The sequence below is a fragment of the Gouania willdenowi genome, chromosome 3 (genome assembly GCF_900634775.1).
Source record: "Gouania willdenowi chromosome 3, fGouWil2.1, whole genome shotgun sequence".
Lineage (NCBI taxonomy): Eukaryota > Metazoa > Chordata > Actinopteri > Blenniiformes > Gobiesocidae > Gouania > Gouania willdenowi.
In genome coordinates this window covers 23913787-23932922 of record NC_041046.1, presented here as the reverse complement: position 1 = coordinate 23932922, position 19136 = coordinate 23913787, and the positions used below count along the sequence as shown (strand labels likewise).

Sequence of the window (19136 nt, the reverse complement as noted above, 5' to 3'; positions counted from 1 at the left end):
ATTTATGTGATTATTTAATCAAAGTTAAGTTAACTAAACAATATAAAAAAATATTATTAGAAAAATGCATCTTCACTACTCAAAAAAAAAAAAAAAAAACTACTTCCAAAAGAATTCTAATTCTTGTCAGGGCACCCAAAAGTAGTTGAGCTGTACATAAATGCATTTTTGAGAAGACAGCATGTAGTGTTTGTGTGTGGTAGCGGTAGGTGGCAGGATAGAGGGGAACAGAGCTAAGACGTGCCTAATTAATGTTTCAGACGGACTGTGGCACTGGGCTGCTGTAAGGAGGCTTTCAGTGAGTTGCTCAGCTTCCCAAGCTGCTCAATAATAGATTGAGTATTGTACATTAGTAGCAGTGGGCTAGCTGGTCGAGACAGTACAGAATGGACAGCTAGTCTTCGTTTTTAGTCTAGACAGTCTTCAAGAGGCTAAACGTTCTTGACTAAATCTATCTAGTGGCATCGTGGCTAAATGATCATTTGCTAGCATTCAAAAAAAGAAACAACAACTTTGGTTTCAAACAGGTGCTTTCATCACTTAGAAGTTAAAACATATATTTAAAAATAGCTTTGCAGTGTAAAATAGGTAATAAGGTTGTAACATACAAGTCTTTATTACCACCATGTTGACTTTGCCACTCAACACCTGACTTGGTTCAAAGTTTCTCCCTCTCTTTCTCTTCCCACATTGCCCATTCACTTCTCTCCCCAGGGTGGGGAAGGGGGAGGAGGCAGATTAAGGTTTTTGGAAGCCTGGCCAGAGTGAGACAGGAGGAACGCTCCCACCATAGCAGACATCTGCTAGTTAGCCACTCTACCTTTTTCTGACTAGGCCAAGGCCGCTGTGCACTAAGTACATAGGCCCAGAGCCAGACCATGTTGTGACAACCTAGCGTTTGTATCAAATAAGACTGATATTAGAATAAACGGATAACAAACACATCAATTTTAATGAAGTTGTGATTGATACAGTCTAGAAATTAACTTTAAAAAATACAATAGAAGGAATAAAACCATTTTGCTAGAAAGTCTCAGATGGTTTTTCGGGTAAGTGTGCTTCTGGTTGACTGTCTGGGGGAGGGCTGTGGTTTGCCATATGCCTCAGCAGATGACTCCACCTTCACACTGAGAGGCCAGACTGGACACAGACGCATGCATGAAGACTCACACCCCCTCCCCAAAACACAGACTCGTCAGTACAGAAACACAGATGACTGCAACAGAGGAGCATTTCTAAGTCAGCAAATGTGTCCACATACAGTCTCTTGTAATTAAAGCCAAAACAAACAAACATGGATTTAAATGCCAATGAATAGTGTGCGCACTCAACCAGCTATACTTGGTGTGTAACGTGTGGAAGTGGCCCCTCACGGGCCTGAGTCATTCACTATCATGTCAGGAGGAGGCCCAATGACAAACACTCATTCTTCGTACATCACTACATTAAAACATATACAATAATAAACATAGTAAGGCAAAACTCAATTAAATGTCGAATTAAATGATTTTCTGTATATTCAAATATTAAGTCTATTTCAAAAATGTTTCAATAGAAGAGCTGCATAAACATGTCACCTCCAAAAATGTTTTCATATCTATGTACTATTTGGAGAAACGTTCTTGTGTTTCTTTAGGTATCCTTACCTGGATAAGACGTGAAGGTATGGTAACTACAGCAACGGACAGTGATGACCTCAGCAATGCTCGTAGTCCATATAGAAAAGTAGTCAGGGCGTGTCTATGTCTTGGGCTGTCATGGCAACTCAAGTCATCACCCCATAGCACTGATCCGAGAGAGTGTAGGCCGACGCGCAGGATGTTACGTGACTTGGACTGGAATATGAAAACAATAGGACGTGCAGAATATATTATTTAGGTGTGTTTGTTGAGTCATATGAGTGATTCATTGGTAGAGCAAAAAAGATATTAAGGCTAGATTTAACTTTAGGAACGGCATATGAGATTTATTTATTTATTTTTGAATTTCCAAACTATAGGAGAGGGCGACTGGACAGTCTGCTCACCAGCACAGACGATGTGAACCCAGTGCCCAAACGTGACTGGACACAACTGCCCAATCACAGGAGCCATCTGACAAACGCACAATGGACCTGTCAGACAGGCTTCCAATATGGCCGCCACCCAGAAAACCTAGCACATTCTTGGCAGTGCAGCGATGTTCTGCCGCCAAGGGGGCCTGGGTAAGGGTGGAGTGCCTTCCCTTGAAACACCCCTCACCCCCACCACAGCCTCAACACCAAGAGATCAACGGTAACCTTCTCTCAAGAGGAAAGAGAAAAAAAAGAATGGGATGTATATCACTGGAACTGAGAGAATGGGGCATGCCTGTGTAAACTCTGAGAGGTTTTTACCCTTAAGTACAATTGACTTTTATTTGGGGTTTTCTTCAGGGTGGCTTTTGATTATTGAGATGAGAGCTTGTGAGATTAACAATGCCTTGTCCTGAAATCTACTCAGAATTTTTTTTCTAGCTTTTTGTTTCAGCTCTACTCTCTTATATTTTAAATCCCTTTATTATCTCAATCCATTGAAAATCCACTTCACTCCACTTGCCATCATTTCCTATGACCGAAAATATGTTCAGTCCTGGACCAAAATCAAAGAGAAGTGATTCCCATCGTTTTTAAGGAGATTTTCATCTTTTGACTCAAAGTCTTTTAAGGTCCTTAAAAAGTACAAAATATTTTGCAAATTTAGTAAAGCATGTTTTGGGTTTCATGGAATCACAAGTCTACATCCATAATTGTAATACAGCAGTGGTGAACTGTGGCAACATAACAGTGGCTGTGACAACATGAGAAAAGCCCAAATGTAAAATCTCCAGTTCACATTTCCACATTTCAAGTCAGGTTTCGAGGAGAACTAGAGGTCAACCATACAGACCATACCTAACCCAAGAGGACAACCTTATCAGCTTGTTGAGACCCCTTAAAAAACAACAACCTTCAGAATAGTGTTTTTAAAAACAAAACCTTGTTCTTGTTCTGATTTGGTATTTACGGAAACCAGTCTTTATCAAAACTGTGGATTGTTACACAGACCACATGAGCAAATTAAAAGTTAAAAACACAAATTGGCTATTCCATACTGGGAGATTTTACATTAGTGCCAATGTCAATCTTTGCTGATCTGCATTCCAAGACGATGCCAACAGCAAGTCACGCAGCTATACTGCTTTAATGTTGTCAGCAGTTAATATAAAGTGTGAGCGACAGCACTTGGGGAGGGAACGTAGGGGGTAGAGGAGGTAAATCCTTTGTTAGTGACACAGAGATCGAGGTGGCTCCAGGTGACAAGCAGTGGGGTCACTGAATGTAGGTGAATAATGTGCTACACACACACATGCACACATGCATGCACAAAGGATAAAAAAGACAAAGTTTCCATGCTCTTGTGATTCAATAAGGATGTAGTGTGTTTGAAGTGTGAGTAGGATTTGTATTTATATATATATATGCTGTTCATAGAACACTTGGCCCAGTGGAAAATATTTACAGACATGTCAATTGAGACAGAAGGGGCCATGAATGTTTCTGGCACTGTGAGGAAGAATGATGATGATTATAAAAATGTATGTCAAATGCAAGACAGACGCAGCTGGGACACAGAGGCGAGGTATGAAAGACGGCATTCAAGTTGTTAGTATGGATGTGAGGATGACATTTGAGGTCAGAGACGAAGGTTTAGCAAAAACTTTTTAGAAAATGCACCTTTGAACGTTCATGCATTGCATCCTTTCAATGATTAAAAACCATGCTAAAAGAGGTAGCTACATACTTTAACAGAACGGGATCATGTAATATGAGATTTAATAAATATAAACTTGAAGTCATCAACACGGTGCCTGTGGGAACCTCTGGGTCCACAGGTAGTATGTGCAACATCTGCTGCAAAAATAGCCCTTTCCATAGTCTTTATGAAAGTAAAATTAAGTTGTGTTGTTATCTTTAATAACTCTTGTATTAAATGTATTAAATGTAAACAAAACAAAAAATAAATGTAAACAAAACTTTTAATCTAAGTGCCCAAAACCTGCACAGTTGCTTCTATCGATGTGGGAAACTATTTAAATGTATTCCTTTGGAGTGGATATAAATGAAGAAATAATTTACAACAAACCTGCTTTAAATGTAAAATGCCATCAGGTAAATTTGGAACAATTTTTCAAGAAAAGTTTCCAGCATTTTGTTTAATCTATGCAACAATGAATTAGGCCAAAGCCTATTCGATTTGGTACTGAATAGGTGAAGCCAATGACTGTATAATCATAACAAATGAGTATCTCTTATTTATGTTTTTTTTTTAATCTTGCTTAGGCACTTTGTAAATCCACATCAGTAAGTTTTTTTGAATGACTCGTTTTAGATTAAAAATTATGTTGAGTCTAGGAATAAATATGTTTTAGGAGCAGTGGTAGATGTACTTAAAAAAAAACCCAAAAAAAATAAAAATAAAAAAAATGAAAGTTAGTTCTTACCATGGGGGCAGCTATAAAAAAGCCCTCCCTGTGTATGACCTCTTGAAGTGACTTCAGCAAAGCAGAGTAGGACTGAAGCATGGGGCTGGAGAGAACACAGGACATGGGAAATAATAGACAGGGTAAAGTAGACAACCTTAAAAAAAAAAAACACAGAGGAAATGCAACTTGTATCGGAGATCATTTTGAAAAAAAATGGGCCAAGCCTATCACTGCAGTTGCCTAATCCTCTATGACTGCAGCATGTTCCTCCTGACTGTGCTTTTCTGGAGCCACTGAAGCAGACAGAGGGTCCATATCAAGAGATCCAATTAATTTATTTGGTTGATTAAATTACAACATGACTGGTTCCCTGTCAGCTCCCTGAGGACCTGATTGTGCCGATGCAGAGAGACTGACAGACATATGAGACGCACATATGCACAAACGTACACACAACACAGATGAGAAATGAGATGGAAGGAAAGATTTAATAGGCTGATACCTAAAAATAACAGAGAACAGCATTTTAGTGCCTAATCAGGGGTAAGTTGTGCACCACTGACAAAGGCCGTAAAGCAGCATTAGATCAACATCCAGCAAGGACTAAATTACTATTAAGCCCTTTATTTGCCAACAAGATGGCCAACAGGAATGTTAACGCCATCTTTTTTTTTTTTTTTTTTACACAGGACACTCCACTTAAGAACACCCTACCATTGTAATGACCACTCTGTGGAGGCTCACAGTGGGCTGCTACGTCAGTTGTCAATTCGACCTGCAGGCTACAAAAGCTGATACACATAGATTGGTCACACGCCACTAGCCCTGCATAAAGACCGGTGGTAATACACACTTGTGTTGATTACACTTGGACAAGTATATCCATGTACTCTATTTCAGTAATTCAGCACAACAATGGCGCCTCCTGACCCTGCTGTGTCTAATGATAGAGCTGGTTTGGTGAAAGAGGGACACCTACCCTCCATGGACACTCTGCCCGTGCCCAAGCTCTGAGGTAGGGGGCAGGGGTGGTGTGACATGCAGTTGAGCGAGAGGTTCCTAATGGTTGGCATGCATTGTGAGAAACAGCTTTGTGTTTTAGCTTCCCCTACTGAGCATCCATCATTCAGGTACCAAGAAGGTCTAGGTGCCTAACTGCAGGGGCTAGTACGTCTTTTAATTAGGATCGTGCTCCCGGAAGCTTCTTTTTCTCAGTGTTCATCTTTCAGCAAAGAGGAGAAAGGCAAAGAAAAAGGGGGATGCATGGTCTTAAACAACAGAATCTGTATCACCTAGAGAGCAATTTGTGCCAATTATGCCTTCAAGTGAAACGGAGCAATTTAACAGCTAGGGTATCAACATGGGGCTGTGGACACGTGCAAGGGGGAGTAGCCTGCTTACGAGTGCGTGTGCTACATGTGTATGTGCAATGTGCCGAGTGCACGTGTGTGTGCATGTATTTTTGTCAGTTCTTGGGAGGGCCTTGAGGCACAATGGTGCGGTGCAGGTGTAGTTTCATGCTGTCAAATGTCTATGAGATCTATAACCCATTCAGACAACACAACAGTAGCACTAACAGTCACTTTTACTCTGTACTGGCAGTGTCAGAGCATCAGGCATCACCAGGAAACATGTTGGGCAATGCACTTGTACGTTTAGGTTTAATTAAGAATACGGTTTAAAATGTTACAAAGGGTGGTCTTTATTTTTTTACCCTTCCATTTAATAGCATAAAGGATTTTAACAAGTCTCCTTTAGATCCTCTGGGCTCCAGATTGCTATATTTACTCAGTGTGTGCCTTCGTGTGCCGTTGTGTGCTCAGCAGTACTCTTTTTAGTAAAGAGGCCGTGTGACCTCTGAACCCTAAGTACACTCAACGCAGGAGAAATCAAACAGACGCTCTGCAAACAAGACCCTTATTTGAATAGACATGCACAACCCATCCAAGAGGCTGACTGACTATGGGCATTGGCCAGCAACAACGCAATGCAGATTTACCACATTTATATAGGATGCTTTGATAATAAATACTGTATTTATAAATCCTTTAGCATTGTAAATGCTTATTGGAAATGTTATTTTATTTTTTATTTTTTTTACTACCGTAGTCATTTTAGCTGAATGGGAAAAAAACTGAAATGCCTGATACCCCCAGGTTAATTCAAAATTTTTAAGTTAAAATTATTTTTGTTTTTAAATCAGCTGCAAAAAAAATAATATTACACATTACATAAATACCGTGTTGAATTTTACCAAAATAAGGCTAGTTCTGGGTAACTTTCATATAAGAGTCCTGCTGGTCTCAGGGCTCAAAGAGTATCTTTATTCAACCGGTCTGTTGTTGGTTTACCTTGACGTGAGTTTTTAATCGGAGCTCTGTGGATGACGCCTTATTCATATTACTGAGTTTTCTCAATGATGTCAGGCTTGTGAGCTTGTGTTGTGCAGATTGTGTCTCATTGGTGGCAATGCATTCTGGGGATGATGTCTTGTTGTTTTACCTGTGTGTGGTTGATGACTGAGTGGGATGATCTGGAAAGTAGAAACAGTGACACTTGGCCGCTTGGCGAATTTCTGGCTCCATCGTCTTGGAGACATCATAGTAATGCCCGAACCGGGAAGAGGATGCCAGGGCACTCTGAAAAGGTCAAGTCGGATTTATTGGAGAAAAATACCATTACAGATGGGCAAGATTCAAAAAAGCTGATTAACACACAATTTAATCTTTCTATAAAGTTAATGCAATTGCATCTTTTATGGGTCATTCCTCAACATTTCTTCAGTTGAGAAGTTAAATAAGCACCACCAAACACGTTCTTAACCATTTCTTCACATAAACGACCACTTCTGACTGTGAAAGCAAACGTGACAGAGACGCAGGAGAAGGCGGATGTTTTCCTGCAGCTGAAAGAGAGAGTTTTAGCTCTTCTCTCTCAGTAAAACCAGGGATTCCATTGTTAGAGGGGCCCTTAATCTACTCTTAATCTGGATTAGGGCCCCCGGTGTGTCCCTCTCCTGACGGAACGAGGAGGTCAGCAGGGCAAGGGGGTCAGGGGCTCATCTTCTCTTTGTGAACCAGGCAACCCGCTTAGCGTTGCATCCCCGCCCTGACAGCCTCACCTTTGATCTGATGTCTTCATCGACAGAGCTAAACAGTGGGCTATGCCAGGAGAGGTGTGTGTCAGGGGAAAGTAAGCGTTGACTCTGGGGGTGAATTTGGGATGCAAATCCGCTGGTGGAGCTTACTAGAAGTTTGTAAAGACGATTTTACAGGGAAGGGGGGAGAGGTGAGGAAAGGACACAGATATAAAGAAGTTTCCAGGGAGGGAGAAAGAGGCAGAGGATCCCTAGGGACACAGTGTGTGCTGTTAATCCACATAGCGATATGGATTATAGACCAACGGGGGTAGACTGCAGAGAAGTAGAAGGGGAGGTTCACCTCTCCTCAAAGCGGAAGAAAGAGTGTAGGGATGCCGACCCTTGCAGGGGGAAAGGCAGGGATTTGGGAGAAGACAGAGGCGCAGGTCTGGGTCATAGGCTTGAGCAAGCAGGCATGTCAATGCTCAGGCTGCAAAGTCCTCTTGTTTCCCAGGCTAAGCAGGGGTGCGTGCATGTGTATGCGTGTGTACATGGGAGTTGGGGACCAGTGAAAAGCCTACCTATTGCCAGCTAAGTGTGAGTAATCTGGTCTAGCTCTGAAAAGAAAAGCTGAAGCCCTATTCACTCCACAAAGGAGTTTAAAATCTGATGGAGTTAGAGGTCGAGACAATTGCCAAATCACCAAACAGTCAGTACTGTCTATTCTCAGAGCATCACTAGTGACAGAAAACATGGCAATAAAAGAAGATAATTGCAAAGTTATCTTTATTCTATGCTTTAAAAAAAACTGAAGTGACATTATGACAAAGATAAAGAAAAAGAATGACAAAAAAAAAGATTACCTGAACTTTAGGAAGATTCTGATAGCGCCAGGCAATCTTCATGGCATCTAAACTGTCCTGAGGCTCACATGAAAGCCTTGGTTGTTCCACTGGCTTGGGGAAAGCGACATCATCTAAGATAGGAGCTGGAAGTTCCTGAATGAGATGTTCACACGTAAATTAAAAACTGGCTCATAATTACAACAACTATCCCTGCTCTCCGCCCTGCTTTTCTACATGTTTGCACAGACATATGTATGGTTAATGGATGTGATATATATACTGTAGCGCTTTATCCTTACATTGAAGTAGTCTCAAAGTGCTTTACATATCAGCTCATTCACCCATTCACACACCATGCTACGCACTAGTCTTAGGGTTCACTAAGGACACTTTGACATGTATATACGGGGATCAAACCCCCAACTTCTCAATCAGAATACGACCCCTCTACCATCTGAGCCATGGTTGCCCATTTGTATATGTGAATGGTGAGTGTTGTTTGACTTTGTGCACCTTCCTCATATCTCATACACTGGCAATACACACCTTAACTAAAGCACTTTAACTGTAACTCTTATATTCATGCACTTTGTATTGTTGATTGACTTGTATTGTCTTGTATTTAGAGTATGTACTGTAAGCCTTGTGAATAATGTGTTTTGTGGATAACAGATGCAAATTCGCATTTTTGCTAACTCCAATTTCCAATATGTCATTTTTACATTTGTTCATCAATGTGCACTGTCCCTTTCAAATAAACAAAAAATAAATAATAAAATAAAAATCATAATAATTTGTTTAACAAGTAGCAATGATTGTTTTCACTGCAAAAGTATTATGTGCAATGAGGATATCAGTTATATTCTCAAGACCCAGGCATCATTAAAATCATCATCAACCTTGTATCATTAAATGATGTATACATTAGTGTGTAAAAATGATTATCACCAAGTATTCAGACAAAAAAAAAAATGTTCGCTCTAAGAGCTGGAGGAACCAGAATTCTTCATTAAACAGAATATTATATGACCATTTATTTAAGGCTCACACTAATGGGAATAAAACCAGAATTTAAAAACAACAACAAATCTTTGTGTACCATACTGTATGTGACAATACACAGCAAATAAACACATAGAGACATGATTTCATCAGTTTTTTAGACCATTGCCTGGAGTATGGAAAACACTAAACGATGTGATATATTCCCAATGGGACTCCCCCTGTTTTAATAGGTCTTTGATATGTAAAGTGAGGGTGAAACTATGACCCCTCCCACTATCAATCAGTGGGAGAGAGGCCTCCTTCGGTATGTTGGGTGACAGTCAGCAACTGGGGCTACAGTTCTCTTCACAGAGTGATACGTCGGGAAACATTTCAACAATGCCACAACCATGCCACTTTTGACCTTTCAGTTCCCCCACAGACCCCGACTCATGTTGTGGAAAACATGGGAGCCTGCACTGTACAACAGCATCTGATGGACTTAAAAAAAAGATTCCTATTTGTTTAAATAACACTGAAAGTACATTCAAACACTTCTTTGTGACAGTATGTGTAGTTGCCATGGTGAACACATCAAGGCCATCTGAGTGAATCATTTTGTAGACCAGATTTATAGTTTGCAAAGGGTCATGAATCCTTTCCTAATCTTAAAAAGGACATGGCACCTCTTCTCTTACCTGTAGGATGTCATTAGGGTTATCTTGAGCTGCTGCCACAAAGAGTTCATGTCGACACACGACTCCCTCAGCTAGGAAGTACTTTAAGATCATGCGAGAGTAGCTATCATAAAGGTCCTCCTCTGCAAAACAAACAACACCAACAATAAACAGAGAGAGAATGGTGGGGAGAACATAACATCTTCAAAGAGTTACTGTATGTTCCTTACAATCATTCTAAAATTATAAAAAAAAAAAAGTTTATTTTTGTCCATCACAGAAATGACACCATAGATTCAGTAGTTTGTGACCACATCACAGCTGCCATCGGTAATTGATCTAAGGGCCACATTCTGGCTTCCTTCGGTAGGGAGCAGCTCAAACGATAATCAACATGGCACAAAGTCACAGGTGTGGTGTGATCTGACAGTCAAAGTAAAGATTTTATCTTCAGTGCTCATGTTAGAGTGTTGCTTTGAATCCTGTCCACTTTCATTGTAACCAAGTAAGTAATGACAATAAAAGGTTATTCCTGTTTCACCAATCTCGCCCTTATCCCGCAGAAGATGTGAGAGTGAGACACCTGCCTTAATCATTCACCTGAAACATTCAAGCACACACAAACAAAAACGCTCACGCAGCAGGACAAAGAAGATCCTCATGTGACAACTGTCAAGAAAAAGGAGTAGTCGGCTCAGGATAGTATCACTTTTTCTCAAAAGCTTACCTGAACTTGCTTCTTGTTTTGCATTTAGATTCATATAGTTGATGATTTGCATAATTTAAAAACTAAAAGGTTGTCAAATGTAATATATACTAAGTAAATACAGACTAAATAATTAAATTACAGCCCACTAATGTGTGATTAATTATGGACATTACTAAATAAAATGTGCACAACACCTTTTTTTCCAAACATATCCTTTACTAAATTGCAAACAAAGCAGCCACCCGGCCACACAACACTCTAAATAAGCCTGCATCATAACCGTGAAACCCAACCGAGCAGGGCACATAACTCTGCCCAGCATGCTGCTGCTGCTTCCTGTCACTATCCCCAGTTTGTAAAGATTTCATAGGCCTCTCTTCACAATGATAAACAGTGGGCACAAGGACAAAGGCAGCAGAGACATTTTACGGTAATGTGTATGCAGCTGACAGCTTGAGAATGACATCCTGATGTGTCATCCTTGAACATCCAGAGAATTCCCCCTCCCACGTTCCTGATCCACCTCCTCACCTACGGACTTAGGATGGCCCAGGAAATTCCATGGCTCTTCAATTTGTTGTCGGTGGGGCTCCCTGTTCTCTTATTGATGGCTTTCTAGGTCAGCAGGCCTTTGTGGCTTTCAGCAGGCCCCACAAAGACTCCCAGATGGGCCCTCTCAAGATGGGGCCTATTGTGGTCGTGTTTCTATGGGAGCCTTACAAATGGAACCTCCAGGAGTCATTAGGCTGTTGAGGCGGGGGGTATGAGGGGGAGGCAGGAGGTGGTGGGGTATCGAAGCAACAGGGGGTAGAGGACGGTCATATCTTTGAGTTAGATCACTCACTCTGGACAGTCATTGGATGGATGATTTTTTTTCTCTCTCTCTGTTTTTAGTTCATTTTTTGGGTTATTCTGACTAAGTTTTTGTGGAAAGTGGTGGGGGTGTAGTCTTCCTCATTTGCCTTCAAACAAGGGGGTGGGAGTGCAAGAGACCTGAATCATATGTGCTGAAGCTTGAGGGGGAGGAGACATAAATCTAGGTCAGAATGTTTTCCGCTTGTAAGTCTTATGAACTATTACTATTATTCTAACTGAACAGTTAGTTACATTCTACAAATAAACACAGGAAAATAGTACAAGTACATAGCCTAAAAACCTTATAAAATTACAATAAAACAACAACCACAAGCAGTTCAAATATCAAACACATTCAGGATGCCCACTACACTTCAACAAATGAGGATTTGGGCGAGTCAAGTGTTGATTTACAGTATATGCAAGATGTTTACAGATCACAGTGCATCTTTATAAGAAGGGTTTATACCAGGCTTGTTTACTTTACTATGTAAAAATAAATTGTCAGGAACGTGGTTTAAGAAATATTAAAATGATACATCTAAAGTCATTACATGAATGCTCTTTAGATAAGACTTAAGCTGAATAATAAACCTTTGTAAGTAATTTGTGAGAGAAATGTATTTGGAGTCATTTAAATTGACTTATTTCCTTTAAGCATGCATTATAGTACCCCTCGATATGTGGGCATCGCCGTTGGAGATTACTAGCTCAATAACGATCACAATGTGTTCTTATTACTATAGACATTTTTTGGTTAATGTCTGAAAAAAGAACCAAAAAACGTCTATTGGAGATTACTCCTACGTATTACCAGTCCAATATAGCTTTATGGTGAATTAGCATTTAAATCTGACGTTTTAGCATTTAGTTACATTTCATCCAGATTCTTAGACATTATTGTTAAGAAGACCAGGAATTATCCACACATATTAACATTGCACTTACCAGAAATAAAACCTTTGTCGCAGTTTGTCAAGCATGTTAAGCGTGCATTTCAATTGTTTTTTGTCCCATTTAAAAGTCTATCAGTTGAGTTATCTTTTTAATTTGGGTTGACTATGCCTTTGGAGTAAAAAAATAAATAAAACCTTTGCATTTCTATCACTAATGTAGATAGCGGAGCAAGGTGTTGGTTTATTGCTAAAGGTCAAATTGCTTGACGGAATGTGTGACGTTTTTTTTTTTGTTTTTGTGACTTTAACTTAGCACACCTCTGTGGGGAGTTTGTTTTTACTGAGTTTGTTTAGGTGTTTGTAAAGAGACATTGGTCAAGGTTGGTTAAACGTAGGGAGTCAGTCTTGGTTTTTTGTTTCTTCACAACGGTCTAATGGCCACGAAGTAACAGGATTTTGTTTAGTTTTATCATCATTCTACTGACAAGATTGTTTTTATAGTAAAAAAAAAAGAGCTTATACTGTATCTATGTTAATTTACCATATATAATAAGGACAATAATACAACACTGAAAATGTCCTTGAAAGTATGCATCAAACTGGTTTTAACTGAAATAAAGGAAAAGACAGTGATTTAAAGTCAAACGGTAAAAGCATCCACATGAAAAGATAACAAAAGCCGTGTCACTATGTTCTCCTCTTACAAAAATGCAAGAGATGAGAGATCTTTAGACAGGAGCCATGCTGGACTGATCCCTCTCTGGATGACAAATCGAGGCAGACAGCTCGAGACACTTCAAAGGCACACAACGAACAGTCTGATAATTTTATGTCTGCGTCTCACAAACAGGCCATCATGGCTAAAGGGGCAGACTGCCTGAATCAAACACAAACAAACACGCACCCTAAACTCAGCCCCCTGAAACACACACGCACGCACACAAACCAAACAAAACAACAGCATATGAGGCGCACACACACACACCACTTTCAGAGACAAACACAAGAGAGAGTGCGCACACTTGCATTTCACCTTTACTGTGTCTCTCATTACCAGAGGAAACCAACCGTACAGTGATTCACAAAATGGAAGGGAAGAACGCATTAGTGTGTAATCACTGACTCCAGCATCGATTGGGGGGATGAATTAAAGGGCAAAGCAATATCATCAGTTGGTATAGGCCTTGGCCGCTCACAAATTACAGCTTCAAGGGGAAACATGACTACCTTAACCTTACTGTCCACCAGCAAATATAGCCCAGTCTATGATGAATGATAATAACAATAATAACAATACAGTGGAGGACATTTACATCCTGAAAAAAAAAAAAAAAACTTGCTTTGCTTTAAACACAATACTAATAACTTCTCAAACACATCTGCACTCGGGAATAATAACAAAGGATCCCAGTCAATGGATATAGGTATTATTCAAGTTCATTCTAAATATTTGCTGTGCTTTATTGCACACTAAACGGATACGACTATTACTGATTCTAGCAAATGACAAAATTACAAAACAAAAAAAAGAAAAAGAGTAAGCAATTTATTGCAAACAACAATAAAACTGAAAAAGGCTGTTTATCAGCTGATCAAGGTTTAAGACTACAGCCTTTAAAAGCCCAAATCTGTGTAAAATGTGGATTCAATGTCATTCTCTTCCGAGTATTCACACTGTGATGACCTCCTGATAGCAAAGGTAAAAAAACGTTCCGTCTTTGAAATTGAAATCGGATTGTTGAGCTGCATAAACAAGGCCTCTCGCAACGCACCATTGCTGTTGAGGTTGGACACAGTTAGACAGTCATTTTGAAATTCTTAAAAATCCTGAAGGTTATGGAACAAAAAAGTCAAGTGTTGTAATTTCACTGGCCCTTAGCAAAAGGATCTGTTTGGCTGTCCATCAAGAAACGGGATGATCCTCAACCCAAATGAAGGCTGTTACTGATGCCGACTGCAGCCCAATAACCATCAGACAGCATCTGCGAGAAAAGGGCTTTAAGAACAAAAAGGTCTCCAAAGGCCTCGTCTCCTTCAACGCCTCAAAATTGTTCATTTGAAGTTCGGATGAGAGAACCAAAAATTGAAAGGTGGAAGAAAGTTTATTTTCTGATGAGAAAAAACTTAACCTTGACGGGCCTGATGGCTTAAAAACATTACTGGCATGAAGAGAATATCCCACTTGAGATGTTTTCTACGTGGCACAGTGGATCACGATCTGGGTGCTTTTTCCTTCAATGGAACAGTGGAACTTCAGGTTGTGCAGGGGCGTCAAATGGTGGCTAGCTATGTGGAGATGTTGTAGGGGGCATCCCTCATCTGTGTTGGAATGACTGGGTTTTCAAGAGGACAACACTGCAGTTCACATTCCCTGCCTGACAAAGGACTTTTTCCAGAGAAATAACGTCACTCTTTTGGACCATCCTGCATGTTGCCCTCATCTAAACCCAATTGAGAACATTTGATGACAGATGGCAAGGGAAGTTGACAAACATGGAGTTCCACTGTCAGTTCCAGACAGTGGATGCTCTCCATGAAGCCATCTATACCACTTGAAACAATGTTCCCACTATTAGAAACAATAGCATCTAGCTGCGGTCTTAAACTTTTGATCAGCTGATAAAACAACCAATTCAGTTTTATTCTTGTTCACAATAAATTGCTGACTCAAATTTTCCTTTGTCTCACTCCCATTTCTTCTTTTTGCATTTTGAAGCTCTACTTAGAACCTTCTTAAGATCAAAGAGTGCAAAATGTACATTTTTGCAATTTTTCAACTGGTCTTAACATTTTGATCAGAAGTGTACATGTATTTCGATGTTCACAAATATCTATTCTCATTTTTTCTAAGTCATTCAATCTCCAAAGGCTTTATTGAAATATAAAATAATTTTGATATGACAGGCAAAATATTACAAGCAAACCAAATCAAAGAAGGAGAGAGAGAGAGAAAATTGGGAAATGCTTCAGGAAACATGTTTCATCAAAAACATGTAGAAAAAAAGGTAATTAAAGTAATTAAATCATTAAAGGACAATGAGCATTTTGAGGGCTTGCTACACAAAGAACCCAAAAAACAATGAAACCCACAAGGCTCGAGACAAAGAGGATGCGCTAGGGTAAAAGATGCGTAGGAGGAAACTGTGCTCAAATGAAGTGGGCCGACGAGGGAGGAACCGCTCAGAAATATCCTAAATATAAAATATATGGTTTTTTGCAGAAAGTGTCTGGAGGTATGTTAAACGTAGCCATAGCCCCGGCCTTTTTTGAATGACTGCTATTTGGAAGGAACAAGTAACAAAAGCTTGTTACCAAAATGTAAAGGTTATTTGTGTAAAAAAAAAAAAAAAACCTCATACATGCCTAAAACAAACCATCAAAGGCTTTGAATATTTGACACCATAGACTCACCTATGAGTAGCACAGTTCCAACTGCTAAACCACCACCTTTTGGAAAAAACAAACACGATAAATACAGGTAAATATCACTTTTAGAACATCATTGTAAACAACAAAAAAATCTCATTTCATAAAAAAAAAAAATCTAAAATATTTAGAAAAAAGGGCAGCATAGGTTTAATTACATGATATTTTTAATACATACAGATTACACACACTTTCATATGCTGTGACATGGTTTTAAACAATCTTAAGATGTTAATGGGATTTAATGCTAGGCTACAGTACTTGATTCTGTTATCTGTGTTAACAGTTAAAATATGTAGAATAGAGAACTACAGGCCTATGTTCTAGCTTAGTATATTGTCTAAAGTGATAGAATTCATTGTTTTGAATCAACTGCAGGAGTACATTATACTACAACAGACCTTCAGTTTGGCTTTGAGCCAAAACACATTACAGATGTGTACAAATATATATGCCTTAAAGGAAGTTAGTAGTGCATATGGAAGAAACACACTTTACAATATTGATGCATTTCCTTGATGCAGCCAATGCTTTTGATCAAATGAGTCATGGCAAATTGCTAATGAAACTACAATATAGGGGGTCCCTTTTTATTTGATAATAATTCTACATTTTTGGTACTTGCATCAAAAAATGCAAGTTTGATGTGGCAGGACTTTTCTCTGTGACTAACGGAGTCCGCCAAGGTGGTATACATGAACTAAGGCTGTGCAATTAATCGAAATTCGAGTACAATTTAGATTATTACACTCAACGATTACAAAAATAACATAATCAAGAAGAGTTGTTACATTTTACAACTCTTTTATTTGCTAAACAAAACAAACTGCCATGATTTTGGATATTTACACAGAAAAAAGCTTGGCACATGCGAGAAAAGAATATTATTAACACTAACTTTGAGTTTTTCAAAGCACGTGCAACAACAACTTTTTGCTGGACAAATAATCCTTTCAATAATCGTGATTTCAATTATTAATAACATAATTGTGGTTATTATTTTTCCTAACATCGAGCATGGTGGGTGATAGACTTGTTAACCATCTGATGTATGCTAATGACTTGATCATCCAGTCACCTTACAGTGCTGGCCGATATGGACCAAAACTCATATCGATATTCTTCTCAAAATGTCAATATACAATATTAATCTCGATATTTTTAACTTAAGAAAGTCTTACCAGAAAGATAAGTCTGGGTTAAATTTACTGATGAAAAATGCCACACAGGCACATTTATTACCAAACAGTTGCACAATATGTGACACTTTTGGCTTTTTCTCCTATAAAGGGCAGCATATGCGAGTGAGTTCTGTAGTGTGGCTTGTTTAGGGGGAAGCCTAGGTTAGGACACACTCAGAAAAAAATCTAACTGTGTTTTATGCAGTTCAAAAAAGTAACAAAAGCAGCAACACCTAAAACAAGTATTTTAATACAGAATAAGCTATGTAATACACTGCAGGTCAAAGGTTTTACTGAAAATGTATCAGTTTATTGTGTCATTGCACTCTGAAATGAAAGCATAGAACAAATAAGCAATTTGAGTTGAAAAAGAAATGACCTGATGCTCATGAGGGTCTGGTACCACAGTGTGTTCTAACACTGCTTTTATGCAAACAGAGGGTGTTGGAAGTAACCGAGAAAAGCTGGAACACCTGTAGGAATTAATAGCACCAGCTTTCAAGCCTGATTCAACCTTCATTGCTGCAGAACAGCTTTAAATTGTTAACCCACTAAATGTTCAGCATTTATCTTTGTGACATTTCAAACATTTCATTGGACTTGCACGACTTGAATAGCAATAAATAACTGAAAAACTTAGGGTGTTTTGACCAGTAATGTATATATCTCAAAAATATGGAAAAATTGTAACTAAGGACACTGTTTGACTGTACTCTATGAATAATATTAAATACTTGTATGATGTGATTTGTACTGTGATTGTATAAATAAAAACAAGTTGAAAAAAATATATAGGTATATCTCTCTATAAGGGATTTTGTCATTTTCTATATCGCCAAAATAGAAAACTCGATATATCTGGAATCACAATATATTGCCCAACTCTAGTGCTGGCCTACAGCAACTTATCAGAATATGGTCTAGTTATGTTGTACAATATGATATTAAATATAATGGTAAAAAAATATATATAATCTTGTTACTGGAAACAATAGTACAAATGTCTACGTCTTTATATACTAATTATGTGTAAACTGTGATTTTAGGCATTGGTTGTTGTGGTTGCTGGCTATTGTATGTATACAGATATGGACCTAAAATAATCAACGGACATTGTCAAACTACAAAAAAATTTAATGAGCAGACAACAATCAAATACATCACATTATAGCCGACCAATCAGATTAAATGTAATGCACAGCATTGAATGGAGGTTTTTTTCTTAGATTTAGAGATAATAAATGTAGCTATACTTGTATTTACTTTATTTTATTTATACGTGTTATTTTATTTTTATTTTTTTATTTTTTTTTTTTTAAATAGTAAGTTTTGACAAACCTTTTATTTTATACAGATGCCTCTGTGGAAAATAAATTAAAGTTCCAAATGTGCAAGATTTAATCTCTTCCTTTTTAAGTTTATACATGAGATGTTTACTGTATGCAAGAGAACAGAAGCAATATTTAATAGCAAAAATAAATGTGGGGGGTGAAAGTAACTAGTAATTGTACTAGTTATTTGAGCTACTTTTTACTTGTACTTGAATATTTTATGTATGACTTACTTGTACTTGGATACAATTTCAATCAAGCAACATCATCATCACATTTCTAAATGAGTGAACACATTTCTTCTTCCAACAATGGAATATGATTATTTAATTTCATAAAGCTCATTTAAAGCTGCTATAAGGAGTTGTCCCTGTACACAAACACACAATGAACCCCTTTATAGCTTGTTTAGCTTAGCGTTGAGGCTACATTACAATAACAGACTGACCGAGCAGATAGTCCAGTGACGTAACTCCGGTGGACACTAACAGCTGACCATTTTGCACCGAGGGTCTTGTTCCCGGTATGGCGATTAACCGACTCCTCGTTTTCTTCTGGAAACTTGTGCATCTGAAGGCTGAGCGTTCCCCTGAAGATATCCCCACATTGCTGACGGGAGCCGCCATACTGCTGCTGCGACATCAAACCCGGTCATGTTGTCGGCGTACATC

At 38.7% G+C, this 19136-nt stretch overlaps 1 protein-coding gene across 1 annotated transcript in view; it reads right to left on the bottom strand.

Moving 5' to 3' along the window:
* Nucleotides 1–19109, bottom strand: part of elp4 (elongator acetyltransferase complex subunit 4) — a 64137-nt gene extending 45028 nt beyond the window's left edge. Inside the window, exons 1-7 of the mRNA XM_028443332.1 lie at nt 18914–19109; nt 15939–15974; nt 10089–10210; nt 8425–8559; nt 6985–7121; nt 4501–4585; nt 1647–1835 (exon numbers count right to left, since the gene is read on the bottom strand). Coding sequence (XP_028299133.1) covers nt 1647–1835; nt 4501–4585; nt 6985–7121; nt 8425–8559; nt 10089–10210; nt 15939–15974; nt 18914–19091 — 882 coding nt within the window. The 5' untranslated portion in view covers nt 19092–19109. The remainder of the gene's footprint in view (nt 1–1646; nt 1836–4500; nt 4586–6984; nt 7122–8424; nt 8560–10088; nt 10211–15938; nt 15975–18913) is intronic.
* Between the last annotated feature and the right edge of the window lie 27 nt (nt 19110–19136).